Source organism: Mus musculus, chromosome 15 (genome assembly GCF_000001635.26).
Source record: "Mus musculus strain C57BL/6J chromosome 15, GRCm38.p6 C57BL/6J".
In the NCBI taxonomy this organism is placed as follows: Eukaryota; Metazoa; Chordata; class Mammalia; order Rodentia; family Muridae; genus Mus; species Mus musculus.
The window spans coordinates 81,383,596-81,408,621 of record NC_000081.6 but is presented as its reverse complement, the minus strand read 5'-3'; the positions used below and the strand labels follow the sequence as shown (position 1 = coordinate 81,408,621).

Here is a 25,026-nt window from a genome sequence, read left to right as displayed (position 1 = left end):
AGAGGCTGGCAGATCTCTGAGTTTGAGGGCATCCTGGTTTACAAAGCAAGTTCCAGGACAGCTGGGGCTTCATAGTGAAAAAACCCAAGCCAACCAACCAACCAGCCAAACAAAACCATAGAACTATGCAGTAACTAAGGCTCAGTAATCTGGAGGTCAGATTAGATAAAAAAAACTGTTGTGGCCATTAGCTATAGATCGCACAGAATGACTTGGGAGAAGTTGCATTTAGAAGATCCAATCCCTAGCTCTAGCCCAGTATGACACCATAATGCAGCTCTGACATATGCTTGTTCCTCTGCTTGCCACACAATCTGAACCCTCAAGTCTTTTAGCAGTGGCTCACCCACAGTACTAACATTACCTTCAATGTAAAAATATGCCTATTTGCAGTCACTTCTGCCACTGCCACCAGCAACAGAGCCTGAGTTGCAACGAAAACACAGTGCTCACGATCAAGGGTGTTTGTTTTTAAAACTGTCAAGCTATGGTGGACTATTATGAAGTTCTAGGAGTGCAGAGATATGCGTCACCAGAAGACATTAAAAGAGCTTATCGTAAAGTAGCACTTAAATGGCATCCTGATAAAAATCCAGAAAATAAAGAGGAAGCGGAGCGAAAATTCAAAGAAGTCGCCGAGGCATATGAAGTGTTATCAAATGTTGAGAAACGGGACATTTATGACAAATACGGCAAGGAAGGATTAGACGGCAGAGGTGCAAGCCATCTCGACGATGAGCGTGAGTACCGCTTCACATTCCGGAAGGCAGACGATGTCTTTAAGGAAATTTTTGGTGAAAGGGATCCGTTTTCATTCCACCTCTTTGAGGACTCCCTCGAGGGCCTTTTAAACAGTTCAAGAAGCCCCAGTGGAAGCAGAGGCAGAGGCGCAGGGTCCCACGTCTCCCGCGCCTATGACCACCCAGCGCTTTCCGGGCTCTCCTCTTACGACACAGGGTATTCATCTTATGTTTCATTGGGGCATGAGGGCCTTACGTCATTCTCTTCCCTGGCACTTGATGATTCTGGAATGGGCAACTATATACCCATTACACCTTCAGGCAAAGTTATTAATGGAAGAAATATTAATACAAAGAAAGCTTTTGAGAACCGTCAAGAAAGAGAAGCTGAAGATGACAGTGAGTTGATATCCTTTCTTGTAAATAGTGTGGCAAATGAAGAGCATTTTACAGACAAATGTAACTGGAGAAGACAGTCGTTCAACAATTACTCACCAAATTCCTACAGCTCCTCAAATACAACTCAATATACTCTGGTGGACAACAATGAACAAGGAACATCTTGGGTCACCAACAAGAAGGAACCTTCCATTTTCTCAGCAGGATTTAAAGAAGGTGGTAGGAGGAAAAAGAAGAAGCACAAAGAGGGGCAGAAGAAGAAGAAGTCCAACAAAAGGAATCACTAATTGACTGTCTAGACTCATTATGATCATACAACATTTGAACACCACTTTCCTGTGTTTTGGTTAATGACAGAGTTTTTAGATGATATTTGTTTAATACTATGTAAGAGTAGGTGGGGTTTTTTGTTTCTTTGTCTTGCTTTTGAAATATGGTTTCAACTTTGTAGCCCTAGCTGGGGTGGGTCTTGCTAAGGAGACAAGGCTTTCCCTTAAACTCACAAAGATCTGCTTATCTCTGCCTCTCTGTTGCTGGGATTGAAGGTGTACACTACCATGACTGGCTTTTTTATTTTTTTAAAACACTTTTAACAATATTGTGGATATTTGGTTAGCAGTGTATAGATAAGTTATGTTAGAAAAAGATGAATTTGTGGTAACTGATTTTAAAACTATGGAAAACAGCAAAGGTTTTTTTTTTTTTTTTAATGTTTTCTTTCTGAGCAGTTTGAGCACAGAATCCCCACCACCCCCAGTGGAGTTTATGACTTATTTAAACCTTGAATTAATACTAAAATAAATTTCTTGGAAATATACATAGCATTAGAAGATAGATCTATTAAGAAACACAGGTTCAGACTATAACGAGTATTTTAAGTTTGAAGGAGCCAGACATTTGCACAGATGTTCACCAGCAGTTCTGTTCTTAATATCTAAGAGGTAGAAGCAAACCAAACAATCAAGAGACCAATATATTAACAAAAATTGATGAATAGCCATAGCTGTGTGCACATGTGTACACACACACACACACAAATATTCAGTCTCAAAAAAAAAAAAACCCAACAAAACCTGCCATACAGTCTGCCTCTGTGCCTCAGCTATTTGAAGAAGGCAGCTGTAACTGAAAAATCTTGTCATTTGCTTCAACATGGATGAGCTTTTAGAATACTTGGATTACTAAAATCTTAAGATGCTAAGTGGATTAAGCCAGTCATTCATAGACAAATACTGAATAATTAATGTTGACATGGTATCTAAAGCAGTCCAAAGTGAGAGACAGGAGTAGAAAAGAGGTTGTTTATGGGCAAAGAGCTTCAGACCTACAAAACAAAGACATTTTCTGGAAACCCAGTTCTCAACAATGTGAATATACTAATGCCATTGAACTACACATTAAAAAAAAAGGTCTAATATGATAAACTAAATTTAGTATGTAGGTAAACTAAATTTAGTATATATTATACCACAGTTTTTTTAAAAAGCCAGTATTAGCCAAGATTCCTTGGAACAACCTGGTTATATCATGTGCTGCAGGGCACTGGTCACTCTCTTTGGAACTTTTTTGTTTCATCTTATCTGTGTACAGGATCTAAAAATGCATTATTGTAAAATAGCATAGATATTTTATTTAAGGATCGTGTTGGGAGAAAATACAGTGAGTCACAAATACATTAGATACCAAACAAATGGTTTAAACTAAATATGTTCATTATACACTGATTCTCACCCTTTCATTCATCCTTCCATTCACTTAACATTACCATTTGAGGGCCTACTACTTGCTGAGCAGTATTAGGTGTTTTGGAATGGTAGGGGGTGAGGACAGGGTCTCTCTGTGTAGCCCTGGCTGTCCTAGAAATCGATCTCTAGACCAGGCTGACCTAGAACTCAGAGATCTGCTTCCCTCTGTCCTCCAAAATGCTTATGCTACCACTAAGTGGTATTTGAGGCATACACAGCACTAAACAAAAGCCACAGAGCCTACAACTGGAGGCACATATTAAATGAAGTAAAACAGGATCTGCTAGGTTTTTTAGTTGCTTGATTAAAAAGATAGGTCAAGTGAATATTTGGTAAGATATCCAGACACTTGAACTAGCAAGGTGCAATATTCCTGATGTAGGCTGCATGGGAGGAGTCTGGGGAGCACAGAGATCAGTGCCACAGATTAAGGAGAGCAAATGGATTAAACCAAACATTGAAAGGATTCTGCAGGGATTGACTGATCACTACATGCCTGTTAACTGTTAAACGGGAGAGACTAAGACAGGAGGAGGAGTCACCTATTGAGCTCTACTGTTGTTGCCAAGACTCAAGCAAGCAAGGTTAGGACGCGGGAAATCACACTATTGCCACAGTCCATTTAGGAGATTATATTCATTAGGTCCAAGGTGGTGGCAGTAGGATACACTGCCCTAGGGTATGTGGACAGGGTGTGACAGGACTTGAAGCCAGCAGGTTTTGGAACATAGGGATTAGAAGAATAGAAGTGTCTGAGAGAAAGGAGCACCACGTCCTGAATATGCTACATGAGAGGCGTTTGACTTTATTAAACACTAAGAACAAATTGCAGCATGACTCGTGCTTACACATTGGCATTCAATCTACTGGTCATACCTTTTTATTTGTATTTTAAAAAAGTAATTATTGTAAATTCTAGGCATCATTCTAGGCATTAAGCTATCAGTCTCAAATTCTTGTAAATTACTATATTAAAAGGTGCAAGCAAGTCATCCAACAGCACTGAAACGATACTTTTGTCCAAACAAATACTAATTGAAAGTCAGAAACAATTAGAGTGCCATTTTTAAATAGCAAATGTGAGCTTTTGTTTTGTATTATCTCAGTGGGTAGATATGTAGGGAGGAAAGGTCATTTATTCTTTAGGAGAAACTGGGAATACTCAGTATCCAAAGTTATTTTCAGAAAATAAACTCATAAAAGCTTAAGGTATTTTAAATAATATTTACATAAAATGTGTCATTTAGTAAGGTTTACCTGTCTCCATGCAGGATTAAAGTTGAAAACAAAACTCCTTCCAGTATCAAACCCCAACATCTCATAAACAGTAAGAATTTAATGTCCCCCAATTCATCTTTCCATTCTTCTTTGAGTTGGATTTCATATAACCCAGGCTAGCCAAGGATGTTAGCCAAGGATGAACATGACCTGCGATCTTACTGCCTCTAGTGCCTAAGTGCTGGAACTAAGGAGTGTGCGATCATATCTGGCCAGTTATCCACCTTTAACTGAAAGTTCAGATTTAATTGTTTTTCCCAATAGCTTAAACTTAAAAGAACAAAATAAAAACCCCTTTCACTGTCTAGAAGAAAAACCTCGTTTGTGTGTGTGTGTGTGTGTTTTTTTCTTTTTCTTTCCTTACTCCCCTTATCCCTGAATCTCACATTGTTTCTTTTCACAGAACCAAAGCCCAGCTTTTCCAAATTATGTTCAGGAATACCAGTCTGAAGGCTTACCACAGGAAAGAGAGCTCAATGGACAAGTACATTTTGCCAATCACTGTTAAATACATCCTCTTTCTCATTGAGAATTTAAGTCTAATCGTGAGTGTGTGGATTGCATTTTATGCATCTAACCAAATAATCATTTTGGTATAATACCATAAAATGCTCATGATCATAATTTTTTTTTAAAAAAAGTCCCCCATCCCTCTCAAATGGAAATGTTTAGTCCCACCACTGTTCTTCGTGTTCTGTGGTTCTGATGACACCTGTTGTCAGGACAACTCTTACAATATTTGTTAGACCCTCAAGCCTTAAAATCGAACTTCTAAAGGTGTACCTGATTTCCTCTATCTCTGTTTATTACATTCTCCTTTGCCACAACATGGAACCTTTATTTCATTAGCATATTCAGCATGCTACATCACAGTAATTTTTACCTTTTTATCTGCCTATCATAAGGAGAGAAACTTTCTAGTGTTCAAATTTGGTGCCCAAATTTTGTTGAAGGAAGTTAATTTCCTTTCCTATGTCAGATTTTTTTATTTTTTTAATTTTTTTGGAGACAGAGTTTCTGTGTAGTCCTGGCTGCCCTGGAACTCACTCTGTAGACCAGGCTGGCCTCGAACCCAGAAATTCGACTGCCTCTGCCTCCCAAGTGCTGGGATTAAAGGCGTGCACCACCACGCCCAGCTCCTATGTCAGATTTAATATGCATCTTAAATGCCTTAATTTGAAAATACAACTTTTTTTTTTTTAGATTTATTTATTTACTTTATGCATGTGAGTACAGTCTCTATCTTCAGACACACCAGAAGAGGGCATCGGACCCCATTACAGATGGTTGTGAGCCACCATGTGGTTGCTGGGAATTGAACTCAGGACCTCTGGAAGAGCAGCCAGAGTGCTCTTAACCGCTGAGCCATCTCTCCAGCCCGAAAATACAACTTTTTTTTAGAGACAGGGTTTCTCTGTATGACAGTCTTGGCTGTCCTGGAACTCACCAGAGATCTCCCTGTCTTTGCAGAGGTGGGGGTGTATAAATCAGTGCTAAACTTCGTGACAACTCCAGGTTCAATCCCCATCACCTACAATCAACTAACCAAACACAACCACCAAAACCCAAAAACTTCAAAGCACAAAAAGATCCTGCCTCCTGCACCTACTCACACTTCAGGTTTGCATGCCTTCCTCAGGTGAGAAAGTTTCTCTCTCTTTTTTTCTTTTTGAGACACAGTCTCAATTATGTAGCTCTGGCTATCCTGGAACTCATTATGTACACCTGTTGGGCTCAAATTCAGAGATCCACTTGCCTCCACACTGGCTGGTTTTGTGTGCCAACTTGACACAAGTTGGAGTTACCACAGAGACTCCCTTGAAATACCTCCATGAGATCCAGCTGTAAGGCATTTTCTCAATTAGTGATCAAGCTGGGTCCATTGTGGGTGGTGCCAACCCTGGGCTGGTGGTCCTGGGTTCTATAAGAAAGCAAGCTGAACAAGCCAGGGGAAGCAAGCCAGTAAGCAATACCCTTCCATGGCCTCTGCATCAGCTCCTGCCTCCAAGTTTCTGCCCTGTGTGAGTTCCTGTCCTGACTTCCTTTGGTGATAAACAGCAATGTGGAAATGTAAGCTGAATAAACCCTTTCCTCCCAAACTTGCTTCTCGATGTTTTGTGCAGGAATACAAACCCTGACTAAGACACCTCCCTAGTGTTGGGCTTTAAAAGTGTTCACCACCATACCTGATTTCTTATGGTAGTTAGAGCAGCACCTGTCAACCTGTGGGTCACAACACCCCCCCCCCCCAGTGGGGGTTGAACAACCCTTTCACAGCAGGCCAGGATCTTTAAATCCTGTACACTGGCTATTTATATTACAATTCACAATAGTAACAAAATTACAGTTATGAAGTAGAAAAGAAAGTAATTTTATGGCTGGGGTCACCACAGCATGAGCTGTATTAAGGGGCTGCAGGTTAGGAAGGTTGAGAACCACTGCTCTAGAGGCTTTCTAAAGAAAGGCAACTACATGTAGTTGGCTAGGTAAGTTCTGAGAGGAGTGAATGATTAAACTACATTGTATGGAAGTCTCAATAAAAAAAAAAGTATATATTTTTTAAAGAAAGGAGTAACCAAAAACCACATATTTCAAGTCCTATTTATGAGACTCAAAACCTAAACTCCAAGGATAACAATAACTAAAATGTAAAAAAAATTAAAAAAAAATGCATTCCTCTCTTCTTTGCTGTGTTCTCTTATCAGCTGGATTGAGACTATAACCACTCAGCTGTAATGTCATTGGTGGCTTGTCTGCCTCCCCTTTGACTGTAAGCAACTGGGGTGAAGTAGAGATGCACCCTCAATAGCTAACTCAAAAAGTTCCTGGGTGAAACTGCACTTTCCGGCTCATGAAATGAGAAGTTGCAAAAGGATTCTACCGAGCAGAATTAAGACAAAGAATTGGTATAAAAGACTGGACACAATCACATAACAAACATCTGGCTTAACTGTGTTTCAGTCCCTCAGTCCCTCAGTGGTAAAGATTCAATGTCACTCCTTCATTGAAGCTAAAAAAACCGCAAACCATTTAGTGGTAATATAACAAGATGCTGAACTTACTTTTCCTCAGAAACAAACTATAATATATTTACTAGATTTTTTTAATGTGTTTTAGTCCTAAAGCTGGATCAAGTCAGGATTTACACGAAGCTACAAGAAAGTCAACGATCCGAAACAAAAAGCTGGTTCTAGTCTAGTCACAGTCTGTGGCCTGCCACATTTTCATTCATTTCCGTTAAAGGCACATCTTAACTACCAGGATTACAGAATAGGCTCCGTGCAATGGTGCAGTTTTAAATAGCGAATCCAAGTATCACATGCAAATATCAAGATCAATTTTAATGTCAAATACCCTATTTTCTGGTTCAGATTTTGCACACCTCGTCTGAAGTATAATCCAACATTAGGTCTCCTTACAAAGTAGGTGACTCACTCTCCAGTATAAAATTTTATGTTAGGTTAATTGCTCACCATATTGTACACGGAGGGTTCACATTCTCCGTGCTCTATCACCTTGACTGTTTATGTAAGACTTAGGCACGTCCCTCGCTTAGTTCTTTACAAACTGAATTGCACAAAGCATTTGTTTCTAGACGTGTTTCTTCTCTCTCTTTCTCTCTCTCTCTCTCTCTCTCTCTCTCTTTTCGAGACAGGGTTTCTCTGTATAGTCCTGGCTGTCCTGGAACTCACTCTGTATTTGGATCAGGCTGGCCTCGAACTCAGAAATCCGCCTGCCTCTGCCTCCCAAGTGCTGGGATTAAAGGCGTGCGCCACCACAGCCCGGCTCTATCTTTTGAGCTAGCTCTCCGATGAAACCTATGAAAAGGCGAAAGATTTACCCTGACCTAACACACACACACACGCTACTTGACATTAAACAATTTAGTCAAGTGTGATGATAAAAGCTACCAATTTAGAATTCGAGTAACTTTGAAGACAATCCCTTGGAGTTCCCTCCTCTTCAGTCACTCCAGCTTTCCCAGAATAACAGAACCTAAAGCCCACTCTTTCCCAGAGCAATCGATCAAAAGAAAAATCCGTGGGTGGTGAGGGGGGATCAGGTGCCGATTGGTGAAGAACCACGGATCATCAACTTGTAGCTCTTTGGGCTGCTTTAGGCTTTCTCCAAAGGAAGAACCTGAAGGGGACGCCGGCAGGAAAGACTCTAACCTGAGAGGCCGCGGAGCCTTGCTAGAACGGGAGCCAGCTTGGGGGTTGAGAGCAGAGACGGCATGGCCTGTAACCACTGGTCAGGAAAAGTACAAACTCTGGGGAAAGCCACTAGCACAGCCGCGTCGCCAGGAAACCAGTCAACTGCTCGGCCCCTTCCGGCAGGCGCGGCTCGCGGGCTTTCTTCCCGGGGCGGCGCAGAGCAGTGACGTCACTCGGCTAGGTTTTGGGCGCGCCGGCCCCACGGGCATTTATTTATTTTCCCCCCTCCTCCATGCGGCGTCTCGTTCTGCTTAATGCCCATCTTCACAGAAGAAATATCTTATTCCAAATGTCTCCCTATGTCCCGCTTGAAAGCGCACAGACACAAGGTCCTTCATCCATCCCGGGGAATTAGGTCAGAGGAAAGAATCCGAGTGAGACTGTTCGCCGATCGAAGCAGGCATTGTCACGGGCAGCTACACTTCTAGAAGGTTCTAGGCGGAGCACAGGTCCAGAGGTAGGAGTGGGAATGAGCGAGCGAAGGCCCGGGGTCACGAGGCCGTTGGGGGGGAGGAGCCAGCGGCCGGGGAGGTTCTAGTCTGTTCTGCCTCGCGGCAGCCGCCCCCTTCCACTTGGTCACGTTGAGCCGCTCCCGGGCCTGGCATCGTGCCTCCGCAGCCGCCCACCGCCTTCAGCTTCCAGCCTCCCACCATGGATCCCCGCAAAGTGAGCGAGCTTCGGGCCTTCGTGAAGATGTGTAGGCAGGACCCGAGCGTCCTGCACACCGAGGAAATGCGCTTCCTGAGGGAGTGGGTGGAGAGGTGAGAGCCCTGGGCCCCGTGGACCGTTGGGGACGGAAAGTTGGGGGTTGGGGAGTGGGCCCCGAGCTGGCGTAGGGAGGAGGGGAGCGGTTCTAGGCCCCTTCGTGGCTCTTAGTGGCTTCGAGAGGTTCTCGGAGGGATCTGGAGCGTTGGGCAACTTAGGGGTGGAAAAGCAGAGGTTAGAGTTGGTTCCCCCCCACCCCCCGCAGTTAAGTCTTTATGGGGGTGTGTTTGGGTTGTGAATATTTGAGCAGTGGAAATAATGCGCGAACGAAGACAAAGCTTTTACTAAGGGATTGTTTTTCTTGAACCTGGCGTCTTGTTTAAGTCGCATTGACCCATGTGTCGTTTAAAATATTAATAGTGGTAACTTATTTATTCTATAACTTCAGTTATCTGTACTTGGCCTTACAACGATTTTAATTGCATGGAATTTTGTTGGGAATTATTTATACCCACGTTAGTTGTAGCGCTGTCACTTCAGCTACTTTAGGAATTTTTTTTTTTCCTTCAAAGACCAGTGTGCTTGCAGGACTAACTGGAGAGTATTTCGCCTGCGTACTATGATTGTTGTGCCAGCTGCTGGGAAACAGTATTACTGGGGAATTGGTTTCTCCTTTTTGTTGTTTTAGTCTCGTTGATAAAAGATTTTAAAGACAGAATTAGAAGAAAGCTTAGGCACCATTAGAATTTGAGGGTGAAAAACGCAACAGTACAAACAAACTAAATCTCTACAGCTGCCAAGGGGAGGGAGGATGTTAAGTCATGCTTTCTGAATTAGGGTCAGCAATGGAAGCTCACCAGCACTTGTAGAAATGGGGGAGGGTCGGTCTTCAGAGAAAGTGCATGTTTAGGGTCTTTGGTTAATATAAAAAAAAAAGAGATGGGGAAAAGTAAAGTTTTATATATTTTTCAATTAGAACTTAGAAAAAACAAGCAGGCTGAGCCATGAAGGTCTGAAAGCAACTGTGTGGAGTGAAGGACTCAGGGACTGTATAAGCACTTTACTTCTTTAAAGATAATTATTCCAAGCTTTTTGCATATCTTCTGGTAAATCAGCCTTTCTGAGAGGTTGTTTTCTGGCCAGGTGATTGCAAGTCCAGATAGATTAAGGGAAGGAGCTAATAAATAATGTGTAAGTTTGTTTTTTTTTTTTTAAATTTTTTTTTTTTTTTTTTTTTTTTTTGCTGGTTGAGAACTTGCTATGTAGCCCTGACTGGCCTCAGGTTCACAGAGATTGCCCCTGTCTCTGTCAACTATTGGGATTAAAGACATTTGCCAACACACCAGCTATTTTATTTTTCAAGCTAGTTTATGTGTAGTGGGTGTTTTGCATGTATATGTATGCCTGATGCCCAGGGTTGTAAGAAAAGAGTATTCAGTTCCTTGGAACTGGTGGTTGCAAGCTATTACTGTGGGTGCTGAGAATTGTACCCTGGGTCTCCTGGAGGAGCAACAATTATTCTTAATCACTTAGTTATCTCAACAGCCCCAGTATGTAACGTTTTGGGTGGTTTAGAATACAGTCTTCTCAGGGAAAGGTGGACTAAGAGGAAGTGGCTTAACTTTAATGAAGCTCAACCCCTGATACTCTTCACCTAGAAAGGACCCTTTTATATGTTTAATTTTTTTTAAGATGTATTTATTTCGTGTATTTGCTTGCACTTTAATAAGCCAGGGTGGGGAATCTGATCCTTTGGAACTGTTGTCACAGACAGTTGTGAACCATCATATAGGTGCTGGGAAATGAACTTGGGGTCTCTGAAGAACAGCAGATACTCTTAGTTGATGAGATGTAATCTCCTTAACTCTCACAGTATTTAAATCGCATCAGATGGCAAAGCTAATGCTGCTTTCTCAAGTCTAAGGCTGATTGTGAGGGAAGAGGTCCGTCTCATGTCAGTACAGCTGCCTAAATACTGTTTCAGGGCACAGAGAAATGATACAAAGTTTGTTTTTATAATTATGTTTTAATAGTTTAACAGTTTACATATTGGAGGAGACTCCTCGGGGTTAAAAGGAGGGCCACAAATGTTGCCTAGGAAGGGATTTTTTTGGGAAAGTACTTCTAGTCAGGTGGTAGTGGTAGTGTCACAATGCTTTTAATCTCAGGACTTTGTTGGCAGAGGCAGGAGGATCTCTGGGTTTAAGGCCAGGGAGTTCAAAAACAGTCAAAGCCACACAGAGAAACCCTGTCTTGAAAAACCAAAAAGAAAAAACCCTAAGGGGGTTTAAGGGGGAGGCTTAGCGTTGGTTCCAGCATACCCTTCCCTGCCCAGGAAAGCAGCCTGCTAGCTGGGATTGTTAAGGAGGAAAAGTGGGTCAACATGTGCCTGAGTTCCTAGTTACTCTGGAGGTTGAGGCTGCAGCAGCCATGATTCTAGGAGTTTCAGACCAGCCTGGCCAAACATAGCAGGACCCAATTAAAAACTGGTCCCTCCCCTCCAGAATAAAGAATAAAACAAAACCCCACACATTAAAGCTGTGTTTCAAGAGTGTGGATAGGCACTCCTTAAGACATGAGCAAAAGCTGGTGGGGTAGTTTTCTTTGGGGTAAATGGACCTGGTGATTACTAAAAATGCAAAATATTTTAACAAGCATATTCTCAGGAATAAAAGAAGTCAGTGATGTGTGCTGGCATTCTTCAAAGCCTGTTGAGCTTTTTTTTTTCTTTTCCTTTCTCACTTTTATAGCTGTTGTAGGACTTTTACTCATGTTAAGAACTTACAAAATAACTATAGTAACTATTAAAACAATGGAGGAGAACCCTAGGTATGCTTGTATAATATGGCTTTGAGTTCTGGTACATACCCTTTAATAATCCTATGTTTTGAAGCCTTTGCTTTCTCAAAAACAAAAGATGCATAAGTTGCCATTAGATATTTGTTAGGACTAGGAGTTGAGGACTAGCTTTTAGTGGCTTTTCCTAATGAACAGCCTGCTAACCCAAAAACTTAGGATATTTGTGTTCTTTCAACCACTCATATCTTGTTAAATGAACGTGAGTGTCAGTGGCACATGCCTCCTTTAATCCCAGCACTTGTGTGATAGAGGCAGGAGGATCTCTGAGGTCAGCCTCTGGTCTACACAGAGAAACCCTATTCCAAAAAGCCAAAACAACGACAAAAAATTTTCTGGTATGTAATAGACATACCAAAGGAAGAGTTAAAAGTCATTCTTAAGAATGTTAACATTTATCCTGGAGAAATGTGCCTATGTAGTGAATTCCAGATTACATTTAGTAGAATTCTTGTTAGGCATAGTATCTTGTGTTGATTCTCATGGCTAATCCAAGTATTGTGTCTGCAGTGTTTTGGTGTGGCATACTTCAGTGTGAGGTGAAGAATCTTGGAATGCTTAAGAGTCTTCAAAACTTAAAGTAAGATATTAATATAAACTAGCTGTATGCCTTTTTTCTCTTTAGATAGGGTCTTACTTTGTAGCCTTGGCTGGCCTGGAACTTGCTCCATAGACCAGGCTGGCCTCACCTCAGAGATATGTCTTGTCTCCACATCTCGGGTGGTAGGATTAAAGGTATATGACACCATCTTTGGCTCTTTGTGCAATTTTAAAAGATAGATCAAATATAAAGTTAGTCTATGAACAATGGCAACATTTAGAGCAAACTGTTTTCAATATTTTAACCTTGGGTGGACAGTGTGACTATTAAAAAAAAAGGAGAACTCAAGGTTTCAACTCTAGGAATGTTAATAACGTGAGTATTCCTAGATCTAGAAGTCTCTATATGCAGCTCAACCTGCATCTCTTCTGACAAGATGCAGAGGAGAAAGCTATTAAAATGACCACATATATAAAAATGAAAGTTTTCAGTGCTGGGGGACTGATCGTAGAGCATAATAGGCAAGTACTCTACCAGTTATGCCACACGCCCACCCAAAAGTGATAGTTTCAATTTAGATCCAAATAAAGATAGCACAGTGATGGAAGTAGCGATAGGACCGGCCGAGGCTAGGGAAACCCTGGCACCCTCCAAAAAAATTAAGAAATAGAACCAGATCTGAATTCACAGTAGCAAATGTGAATCTAGATAAACTGTCCTTTTCAACAAACAGATTTTGCAGTAGTTGATGGAACATGGCTTTTAGGAACTATCTGAAGTGAGTAGAATGCATTTCTACCCTCAGTACAGAATTTAGACTATAACACCCCAGTGTTTGTACACGTGCCTAAATAACAATAGCAAAAAAAGATTGAGGTTTTAACTCTCAAGAGAATTATGAATGAAGCTTAGCTTCTTTTTTTGAAACATTGAGAGAAAACTTAGGTCAAAATAATCTACGTTGGTTTGGACTTGGGAGTACTGAACTACAAATCAGAATGTGAGAGACATGAGTTAGAGCTCATGAAAATAGTTTTCTATATTTAATTATTTTATTTTGGAACAATTTTTGGTCCAAAATTGGTTACTGGTAATAGGCTGCCAACATGCTCAATCCATCCCATTGAGTGTGTGTTTCCTATTAGTAAGGACAGTCTCTACAATGCGGCCGTCCAAGTTAGGCACCAATGAGTTAATACAGTCCAGCCCTTAGAATTACAGTTTGTCTTCTGTTGCCAGCTCTCATTTTCCTTCTAAAAGTTGTCAGTTTTACCTTGGCTTTCATGATTTTGGTGATTTTAGTATTACAAGCCAGTTATTTTAGCAATTCCTTCTATTTGAATTTGTCTTGAGCTTTTCTTAGAATGACATTTCTTGGCAGGGCTGTCACTTCACAGAGCTAAACTGTTGTAACTGTGTTTGGATGTCACCCGACGTTGCTGACTCTGTAGTTTGAAACTTGGGAAAAACACAGCTTAAGAAGCCCTTCATTAAACTTTAACTTACGAGCCAGTGTTTGCTTACTGCACACCTTTGAAAGGTGTTTCTTTTCTTTCTTTCTTTTTAAAAAAAAAAAAAAAAAAAAACAAAACAACCTTTTTTTTAAAATGTGCATTGGTGTTTTGCCTGCATGTGTGTCTGTGAAGATGTCACAACTTCTGGAGCTGGAGTTACAGACAGTGCTGAGCTGCCCTGTGGGTGCTGGGACGAACCCTTGACCTGAAAGAGCAGCCAGTGTTCTTAACTGCTGAACCATCTCTTGTCCCCTCCCTTTTTTCCTAAGTGTAGAAATTTTGTGTTCTTTACTGAACACTTACTAAGACATTTTGCATGACACAATCTTTTGTCGTGTCGGAACCATTATCTATTAATATGTTGTAATGGAAAGCGTGTGTGTAAGTAGAACAAGTAAACTGCACAGTTTTTCTCGTATGAATGATCTTTAAGAAACTTCAAATTTGGTTGAATTGGTGACATGCACACTTGTAATTTTAGAGGATGTAGGAAGATCAAAACTTGAAGGTCATCTTAGGCTTTTTAGTCAGACTGTCTTAAGTAAAATGAGGGGCTTGAGAGGTTGGCTGCTTTCCAAAGTACCTAGGTATGATTTCCAACATCCTTGGTGGTGGTCAAAACCTTGTGTCATTCTAGTCCCTAGGGATCTGACACCCTCTTCTGGCTTCCAGGGGTATTAGGCATTCACTTGGTGTGTGTGTGTGTGTGTACACATATATGTATATATACACATGTACGTATGTATATATAAACACACAAATACATATATATGTACATATAGACAAACACACAAAATAAAAATACATCTTTTTCTCTAGTTACAGACAGTTGTGAACTTCTATGTCTGTGCTGAGAGCTGAGCCAGAGCCCTTGTCAGGACAGTGAAAGCTCTTAACTGCTGAATCATTTTCCAGCCCCTAAAAGCAATCCACCACCCAGAATCTCCACAAAGGCAAAAGACGTTTCGTTTTTTGTTTTTTTCTACTTGCTACTTTGCGTTTGAACTTCTGTTTCACTTTGGGTTTATTGAAGAATGTTTAGTCATGCCACAGATGAGAAGACATTTACAACACATGTGACTGACACAGGCTCATGGACAGACCAGGGAATAAGACAATGTGATGAAAACCTAGATGAGAGTTAGTTGAACATTCCAAAAGCCGCTCTTTCGATGCCTAAGATTCTATGAAAAGGGACTTAATACAATGACATGTCATATAACCCAGGAAGGCTGGAAGTCTAGGATGGAATAACTACACTGTGATAGGTAGCATAAATTGGTGAAAAGAACTTGGAAACTGATGCCCATCTAAATTCAACTTAGATGTACACCCTCCATCCAGATTCTGCCAATGGCAAGTGGGTAGTAGAGCTCTAGTCATAAAAGAAGCATGGCCTGCTGGGTGGGAGGAAGTGCTGGCTGACAGAAGCATGGCCTGCTGGGTGGAGGAAGTGCTGGCTGACAGAAGCATGGCCTGCTGGGTGGGAGGAAGTGCTGGCACTTTTTGCACTTTCAATTCACAAATAACAACAGAATGAAAGGTTGACTTTTTTTTGTTTTGTTTTTTTTTTGAGACAGGGTTTCTCTGTGTAGCCCTGGTTGTCCTGGAACTCACTCTGTAGACCAAGCTGGCCTCGAACTCAGAAATCTGCCTGCCTCTGCTCCCGAGTGCTGGGATCAAAGGCGTGCGCCACCACTGCCCTGCTGACACTTTTCTTTAAATCATTTGTTTTTGCTGGTTTGTTTTTATCCATCAGCCACTTACATGTTCTGCTATAGGCATGTAAGTTTATTCTTTTTGTAGGCTTCTCCCCTTTAAGTTTTGCTATTTTCATGTTGTCTTGGATTACTTGGGAAGCAGGGTTTTGCAAAGACTTCAGTGGCTTCTGCCTGCTAGAGAATTACTTTACCACGAGGCTCTGACATACTCTTGTTAAATGTCAACCCCAAATTCTGCCTTTCAGATAAGTCCTACCCCCCAATTTTCTAAGCTAATGTCTTAGAGAATGATTTATCATTTTGTTATTTATTGGTTTCTCTGCCTTTTGTTTTGCCTTTTAATACAAGTTTATTAGGCTTAAAAGAGGCAATTTATTAGGCTTATAAAGGTTTTATTAACTAGTGTGCTAAAAAACAATTTGAAGTTGACAAAAAACTTACTCATAACAAAGCATTCATATTAATTGAGATTATACTCGTCTAAGCTTTGAAAGGTTATTGGAAACATTTAGCCTTTCTAGGTTCATTGCTTTTTAGTGAACCTATAGTGACTATTCTAAACAACTATCTCTTTTCTTATTTTAAGCATGGGGGGGAAAGTACCACCTGCTACTCATAAAGCTAAGTCAGAAGAAAACACCAAGGTAAGTTCAGATTTCTTTTGTTTGTTTAAGATAAGATACTGTATTTTTGAGACCTGTGTGGGTTACATGCAGAGACTATTAGTCACTGTCCTGTTGCTGTGAAGGGGCACCATTACCTAGGCAATTTTTAGAGCATTTAATTGAGGGCTTACTTTTAATTTCAGAGGTTTAGTCCATTATTATTACTGTGGGAGGAAGCATGGTGGCAGGCACAAACAGTAGCCGAGAACTACATCCTGATGTGTAGACAGAGACATTGGGCTTGGATTGGGCTTTTGAAGCCTCAAAGCCGACTACACTCCCAGTGACACAGCTCCTCCATCAAGGCCACACTCTTAATCCTTTCAAATAGTGCCGTTCCCTGGTGCCTAACCATTCAAATATGTGAGACTATGGGGGTGCATTCTAAAAGTATATGCTAACATATCAACAATTTGCATATTTGCTAAGGACTTAACAAATATTTTAGAATTAAGGTGGAAACGTAGGCATTTATTTATTTTTTTTTTTAAACTCTTCTTTTTTTTTAAGATTTATTTATTTATTTATTATATGTAAGTACACTGTAGCTGTCTTCAGACACTCCAGAAGAGGGCATCAGATCTTGTTATGGATGGTTGTGAGCCGCCATGTGGTTGCTGAGATTTGAACTCCGGACCTTTGGAAGAGCAGTCGGGTGCTCTTACCCACTGAGCCATCTCACCAGCCCGGCATTTATTTTTTTATGAGAAATTTTGCCTTTTTGGGGGGTGGGGTGTTGGTGTTTGTTTTTTCAAGACAGGGTTTCTCTGTATAACTCTGGCTGTCCTAGAACTTCATCTGCAAGACCAGACTGGCCTCGAACTCACGGAGAGCTGCCTCTCTCTGTCTCCCAAGTACTGGGACTAAAGGCTTTTGCCACTACCCCTGGCTTGAAATTGTACTTTTTAAGTTTGTGAGACGGTAGGAGAGTGATGGTAGTGAATGTGCCACAATGTCTGTGTGGAGGTCACAGGGACAATTTGCAAACATTGGTTCTCTCCTTTGACTACATGAGTCCCAGGGATTGAATTTAGGTCCTAAGATTTGGTGGCAAATGCCTCTTTACCTGTGAGTTATCTTGCCTTGTTTTTTTAAAGACAGGGTCTTATATGTAGCCCTGGCTGACCTGGAATATTTGTAGACCAGGTTGGCTCTTAAATCAAGAGATCTACTGATCGCTGAGATTAAATGCATATGCCTACCACCCCTGGCCTGACTGTGTTTTTTTTAAGATTGAACAGGGGAAGGAACCTAAGATGTAGCTACATCTGATTCCCTAACAGTTGGATGAGTAGATACTTTTTCTAAGATACATAGCCTAGTTAACTAGAGAAGGCAGTGCCAATTTATTTTACCCATAATGTATCAGAATAGATGAGACACTGCGAGGTTCTAAAGGGTGGGAAGAAAGTTTGCTCTTCATTATGTGCTCTTTGTAATTGCTTTGTGTGCTACAATTCCATGCTTTCTTTACACTGAGCAACCCTTGAAAACGGAAGTGTTCAGGACATTTGGCATTAAAACTCGCCATACTGATTGTAGTGGCACTTGCCTTTAATCCTACCACTGGAGGCAGGGCCAGACAGATTTCTGAGGTCAAGGCCAGCTGACTCTACATAGTGAGAGCTTAACTCAAGAGAAAACAATAACAAACAAAAAATCCACCAAAACCAAAAAAAACCTCTCACAATCTGAAAAAGTTCACCCTTCCATATAAGTCTCATGTTGTTGCCCAGACTGACCTCAGACTCCTAGGTACTGTCTTGACGGTTTTCTTAAACATAAGTCAGGAGTAGTCTGACTTATTTTGCATGAAATATTATTTTCCTATTTGTGTGTTAGTTTTCTGAAACGGTCTGATGCAAGATAATCTGACCGCATGAGCCCCTGGTCCTCAGTGCCTCTATTCTAGGCAGGAATTTCCATGCACAGCCAAGATGTGAGATCATGGAGGGTCATAGGGTACAATGCCTATGAAGAATGTTCTGTAGTGTGTAGTATAGAAATTGTATTTGCTTTAAAATAAAAGAACACTCTGACAGTTTAAATTCTTATAGGTTTGTATGGTGCCAGAACTATTATTAGAAATGAGAAGTAAAAGAAGGGTAGTAACTAGTGGGAAAAGTAAAAAAAAAAAAAAAAAAGGCACGGCAAGGCACCGGCGGGCCTTGTTTATATCTTGGCAGACTCTGACCCAGAGTTCTGAAATCTCTCTACCCAGCTCACTAAGTTCCCATCAACGGGTTGCTACCATGCCAGCCCCACTCTTTAGATTTTCTATGGTCTTTTGGGGTGTACTTCTTGTAAACCCACGAGGTGGCAAGACCGCTGGGGTCAGAGAGTAGCTGGCGATAACGTGAGATAGTGCCTCGTTTTTTATATTTCATGCTACAATTAATAGCTGAAATTTAGTGTATTCAAGTAAGGTAGACATTGTGTGTTTATGTTGTATGTACAGACACAAACACATAAAATGTATTACATGTTTAAGTACTGACAACACTAATTTTCTTCTGCCAGGAAGAAAAAAGAGACAAGACGACAGAGGAAAACATAAAGACAGAGGAGCTATCAAGCGAGGAGAGCGATCTAGGTGAGCGCGTGGTACTATAGTGTGCAGTAGGTACTCTTGGTGACTCAGTCCTGTGTGGTTGGGATTTTTGTTTAGCAGCTTGATTTGATATGGTGTCTCAGTTTGTAGCCTAGGATGGTCTGGAACTGTGGCACAGGTAGCCTTGAATTTGAGGCAGTCCTCTTGCCTCAGCCTCCTGAATGCCAGGTGGCTGGTTTTAATTTACTGGTTTGGTTATAATACTGAACTACAGACTTTTTCCTGTATCAATGGTATGCCTGTGTTTTATAGAAATTGTCCTCACTTGGTTTTTAAAGTAAATTATATTAAAGTGAAATAGTATTTTGTCAGTTACATTTAATCTCTAAAATTTTTACTGTTGTGGTATATCTGGAAAAATTATTAGAGAAGTTTATGGGGAAGGTTTTGTAGAAGTCAAAAGGACAACTCCTGGGAGTTAGTTTTCTCCTACCTTGTACAGTTTTAGGGCAGGAACTCAAGTTCAGGCTTTGGAGCAAGCACTCTACCCACTGAGTCATCTCTCTGACCCCCAAATCTTTCCCGAGTAAATTTTGGAGACTGACCAAATTCAATGGTGTGTTTTATGTAAAATGTGCATATAACCATCATTATCACTACAATAGCTATCTGATTTTTGACCAACAGTTTTTTTGGGTTTTTTTGTTTTGTTTTGTTTTGGTTTGGTTTGGTTTGGTTTTTTGAGACAGGGTTTCTCTGTATAGCCCTGGCTGTCCTGGAACTCACTCTGTAGACCAGGCTGCCTCGAACTCAGAAATCTGCCTGCCTCTGCCTCCCAAGTGCTGGGATTAAAGGCGTGCACCACCATGCCTGGCTCAGACCAACAGTTTTAAGTAGTAGTTTTGTTTTTTAAATTTGTATTGGATGTGTACAGGTATGTGCACGTGTACCTATACAACACATACATGTATGTGGTACTTTCAGAAGCCAGATCCCCTGGTACTGGAGTTGCCATCTCTCCAGCTTACCTAGTAATAGCTAGTAGTAGTTATTTCTAGCAGGGAAGTAGTTAATAATGTATCAGGGTTTAGGTGAAACTAGCTTATAGTTCTACTAGCAAGTAGTTCATTTTGAGGAAGGGATATACCTTTAACCTTCATCCTATTGGATAGTACTTAGCCCTGAGCTCCACACAAATCAGTTCATCTCATTTTACAGTTTCAAGCCAGTGGCTGTTAACTGTACCACACTCGTAATTTAGGTTTCAATCTCATGGTTTTCACCTTTTGCAGAAATTGACAATGAAGGTGTAATTGAACCAGACACTGATGCCCCTCAGGAAATGGGAGATGAAAATGCAGAGGTAAGTAAGTGACATTTTAGGAAAAGTGAAGTTCCCCGGGGTTGGATTATTTTATAATATAACTCCCAAGATGTGTATGATAAATCTTCCTTTGACTGATGACATACTTTATAATTTCACTAAAAGATTCAAAAATTCCCATGTTGTTTTTAACTATTATCTCTGACGTCTTGTATTTTGTTTTACTTGTTCTATCAATTTACTTCATTTTGACTAACCTGTAAAATTATTTCTCTAAAATAGATACCTACAATTAGAATTGTTCTTTTTTTTTTTTTTTTGAGATGATTTTGTCTTTTTTTCAAGACTGTTCTTGAACTCAGAGATCCGCCTGCCTTTGCTTTCCAAATGCTGAGATTAAAGGCATGTGCCACTGTACCCCCGGCTTAGAATTGTGGCACATTATTTTCCAAATGTTTTTGTCACAAGGAACCTCTCCTCAAAGAGGTGAAAGCTGGTACTTGGGAAGGAAGTGTAGAGTACAGTGTGAATTAGCAATGAGTAGTGGCCTTCCAGAGGATCACAGTGTGTCTTAAAAAGTCTCACAGTGGCTGTTTATACACAGCAGTGTTAATGGTTACAGCTTAAGTCTTGGACCTTCAGCAGCTTTGGTGGTCTTGTGTAAGGGAGTTTGTATTTGGGGCTCCTATTTTTCCTGACTTCTAATATAGCTGACTATATTATGATCTCTTGGTTATCAGTGGGCTTTTGCACAATCCTGTTCAGACCTTTTCTCAATTTTTTCTTAAGTTGTCTTCCTTTTTTATGTCTCTACCCTTTCTCCACCTTTTTTTATGATAGGGTCTCCTTAGCTCAGGCTGACTTGAAATTTTTTGCCTTAGCTCTTCAAATGCTGCAAATATAGGTCTTGCCACTATGCCCAATTTTATGGGATGAAATCTAGGGCTTAGTTGTACTCAGACCACCTATATCTGAGCCCCTTCCTTCTGATTGTGTGTGTCTCATGTAGTCCACACTGTCCTCAAACAAGGTCATCCTATAGCTTCAGGCTCCCAGGTGCTGGTGTTATGGCGTGTACCACCATGTCTGATTCCAAAGCTTTACTTGCCTTTTATTAATTTACTCAACAGAACCTTTATTGAAGTTTTGTTCCATCAATGCTGACATACTGGTTACCGTGTTTGACCCTCTGGGGACTCTCTTGTTCTGTGTGTCTTGATTGCTTTCTTTGTACTAATACCACATTTACTTATGAAAATGTATATTAAGTCTTGTTTGTCATCTGCCAGGACAAGGACCTATAAAACGATGAATATTTTAGCTGTTCTTGATGTTCTGTTTTTCAAATAAATTTTAGAATTAGATTGTCAGTGTCCCAGCATAGTTTTTCTCATTCACAGTCTCCAGTCTCTTTTCCCCTCCCTTTCCATCTCCCTCACAGTTTGGGGGCGAGAAAGGGATGGGGTAGGGAGATTTGATGAGAGTTGCAATTAAATTTAAGTAAAATTGGGGGAAGAATAAGAATACCTATTATTGAGGCTATTCATGAATATAGCATGTAATTTTAGGCTTTTTAAAATGCCTTTTAATTTTTTTTTTTTTTTTGGTTTTTCGAGACAGGGTTTCTCTGTGTAACCCTGGCTGTCCTGGAACTCACTCTGTAGACCAGGCTGGCCTTGAACTCAGAAATCCGCCTGCCTCTGCCTCCCGAGTGCTGGGATTAAAGGGGTGTGCCACCACGCCCGGCCCAATAATTTTTTTTAAAAGATTTATTTTGTGTGTGTGTTGTGTATGTAGTATTCTGGTTGCAGGTGTGCCTGCATACCAGAAGAGGGCACCAAATCTTATTACAGGTGGCTGTGAGCCACCATGCAGTTGCTGGGAATTGAATTCAGGACCTCTGAGAGAGCAGCCAGTGCTCTTAACCTCCGACCAATCTCTCCAGCCCCCTCAAATAGCTTTTTTTTTTTTAATGAAAAAAGCTTTTTAATGATTTATTTATTTGCATTGGTGTTTTGCTTACATGTATATCTCTGTGAAGGCGCTGGATTCCCCGGAACCAAAATTACAGAGAGTTGTGAGCTGCCACACTTTCATGTTGATTATCTTTCAGAATTCCTCGGTTATGTCTTAATACATATATTAATTTTAAGATTTATTTTTGTGCAGTAAGGTCTTCCTTTTTGATCCATGGTGGATCCAAACTCAGGAAAGCCTCCTGGTGTGTTAGGATTGAAAAGTGCATGCTGTGCCTTGCTTCTGTGTAGTATTTTGACCACAAGTTTTTTGGAATTTTTCCTGTGGACAGTTTTCAAGGTCTTAGTAGATGGTGTGTTGTTCCCAGAAGGAATGTATTTGCTTCAGCAAAGCTCTAAGTTGAGGCTGTCAGCTAAGTCTCAGGATAGCTTTTGTTGACATTGTGAATAGGGAATTCAAGAGAGCAATGGCTTTATGGTTTTGTTTTGTTTTGTTTTTTCTTTTTAAAACGTTCTTTTTAATATTTATTTTATTTTGTATGTGTGTACTTGGAGGTCAGACTTGTGCGAGCCCTTTTCCAGAACCCGTGTCCTGAAGATCACTCCTGTCTGGCTAGGCAGCACCTTTGGCTGCTGAGACATCCCCAGCCCAGTGTGGATTTTCAGGAGTGCTTTCCCTTCTCCTCCTCTACTTAACTGTCCCCGGGTGAAGGGGATTGAGGTTTTGCTTCCTATGGTCTTGCCAGTTGTAGACTTTTCAAGTTTGAAGTTCCTTTGAAGTCGTGTCTTGTTAACCCATCTATATTGTCTTCCTCTGAGTGTATCCTTTGTGGGTGGTGTTCTGCATTATCTTCAAAAACAAGATACCAGGATATCAGGCCTGGCCTCTGCTACAAAGGTGAATGTAGATTGAATACTTGGCTACCCTGAACTGTAACCTTCATTTACTGTTTGTTTGTTTTGTTTTTTTGTTGTTGTTTTTGGTTTTGATTTTTGGTTTTTGTTTTCTGAGACAGGGTTTCTCTCTGTAGCCCTGGCTGGCCTGGAACTCAGTCTGTAGACCGGGTTGGCCTGGAACTCACAAAGATCCATCTGCCTCTCTCTGCTGGGATTAAAGGCGTGGGCCACCAACTCCCAGCTTAGTTGTATACTGTGTACTAATCAAGTCAGAGAATTTGTCCTTTTTCATTTATTTCCTAATAAAAGCAGATTGACATATATCATGTTTTTTGACTCCCTTCTCCATTCCCCTCTTGAATACAGACATGTAAGTAGCATTTAACAGGCACACTTGGATAGCCTTGTCTATTGCAGCACTGTTCACAATAGACAACTTAGGGACAACTTGACAAGTTGCCTGCAGCAGATGAATAGAATGTTCTATTGATGTGAAGAGACACCATGACCAAGGCAACTCTTAGAAGAGAAAGCATTTAGTTGGGGTGTAGCTTCTAGTTTTAGAGGGTTAGTTCATTACTCTCATGGCAGGGACAGGCTCCTGTAGCTCAAGCTGATTGCTTTATATTCTGAGCCAAGGGAGCAAGCAGAGAGAGGCCCTGGACCTGACATGGGCTTTGAAATTTCAAAGGCCACCCCAGCAACACGCCTCCAACAGGGATGCATCAACTCCAACGTAGACATCCCTCCTAATTCTTCCCGGTCTGTAAACTTAGTCTAGGCATGCAAAGAAACGAGCCTATAGGAGCCACGCTCGTCCAAACCATCGTGCAGATAAAAGAAATAGTGTGTATGTACACAGTGGATTTCTGCTAAACTAAAAAGAAGCATGAAATTGTATTGTTTACTGGAAAATAGGTCCACTTGAAAATCCTAGTAAGTGAAATATGCCACACTCAGAGGCAAATAACACATTTTCTTTGATTTGTGTGTCCAGTCCTGTACATACATAGCCATTTTTATATATGTGACATAAAATTTTCTTGGAAGCCTTTTTTTTTTTTTTTTTATTTATTACATGTAAGTACACTGTAGCTGTCTTCAGACACTCCAGAAGAAGGTGTCAGATCTTGTTACAGATGGTTGTGAGCCACCATGTGGTTGCTGGGATTTGAACTCCAGACCTTCGGAAGAGCAGTCGGGTGCTCTTACCCACTGAGCCATCTCACCAGCCCCCTCTTGGAAGCCTTTTTATGTTTGTGGAAGTCTTGTGTGGTCTTAGAAATTGTGTTATAGGCTCTTTCTGTTTCATGCAGTTTTTTGTGGTGTGCCAGAACTGACTTGGCTTGTTGTCTTTGTATCATATGGGTCTTACTCAGTAAACCAGGCTGTACTTAGAATGATGAACAATCCTTTTGCCTCTGCCTCTACCTCTACCTCCTAAATACTGGTATGAATGTAGCGTGTGCTACCCTAACAGGAATGCTTAGTGTTTTCGAATTCTTGTTTTACAGATTTAGTAACTTGTCAGTTCTTTGAATTTTCTAGTTAGATAATAGAGATAACTAGCTTTTCTTTCTGTTCTTAGATGTAGCAATTAATTTCTGTCTCTCCCTCTGCTCTACCACTGCCACCAATACAGGGTCTTACTGTGTTATCTATAGCTCTATTAGTCCTAGAACTCATCATGTAGACTACGTTGGCCTTGAACTCAAAGATTCTCCTGCTTCTGCCTTCTGAGTACTGGGATTAAAGGTGTGCTTTTAATATTTGGCAGAGATCTTTTTCTTTTTCTTTTCCTTTTCCCTTTTCTTTTCTTTTCTTTTCTTTTCATTTCTTTTCTTTTTTTCGAGACAGGGTTTCTCTGTGTAGCCCTGGCTGTCCTGGAACTCACTCTGTA

The 25,026-nt window shown here is 40.8% G+C and overlaps 3 protein-coding genes across 5 annotated transcripts in view; 2 read left to right on the top strand and 1 right to left on the bottom strand.

Moving 5' to 3' along the window:
• Positions 1–8,517, bottom strand: part of Xpnpep3 (X-prolyl aminopeptidase 3, mitochondrial) — a 57,378-nt gene extending 48,861 nt beyond the window's left edge. For 2 of the 3 annotated variants that reach the window (NM_001347075.1, NM_177310.3), the window contains exon 1: positions 8,335–8,484. In NM_001347075.1, coding sequence (NP_001334004.1) covers positions 8,335–8,398 — 64 coding nt within the window. In that variant the 5' untranslated portion in view covers positions 8,399–8,484. Of the gene's footprint in view, positions 1–8,334 lie in introns of all 3 variants that reach the window. The other variant, XM_030248610.1, reaches the window with a different exon arrangement.
• On the top strand, positions 349–1,534 carry Dnajb7 (DnaJ heat shock protein family (Hsp40) member B7). The gene has a single exon (NM_021317.2). The coding sequence runs from the start codon at positions 488–490 to the stop codon at positions 1,424–1,426; it is 939 nt and encodes a 312-aa protein (NP_067292.2). The 5' UTR covers positions 349–487; the 3' UTR covers positions 1,427–1,534.
• Positions 8,518–8,927: 410 nt separating the features above from the next.
• The window catches only part of St13 (suppression of tumorigenicity 13), a 34,651-nt gene continuing 18,552 nt past the window's right edge, over positions 8,928–25,026 (top strand). The window contains exons 1-4 of the mRNA NM_133726.2: positions 8,928–9,137; positions 16,300–16,357; positions 18,899–18,971; positions 20,222–20,292. Of these exons, the coding sequence (NP_598487.1) occupies positions 9,028–9,137; positions 16,300–16,357; positions 18,899–18,971; positions 20,222–20,292 (312 nt within the window). The 5' untranslated portion in view covers positions 8,928–9,027. The remainder of the gene's footprint in view (positions 9,138–16,299; positions 16,358–18,898; positions 18,972–20,221; positions 20,293–25,026) is intronic.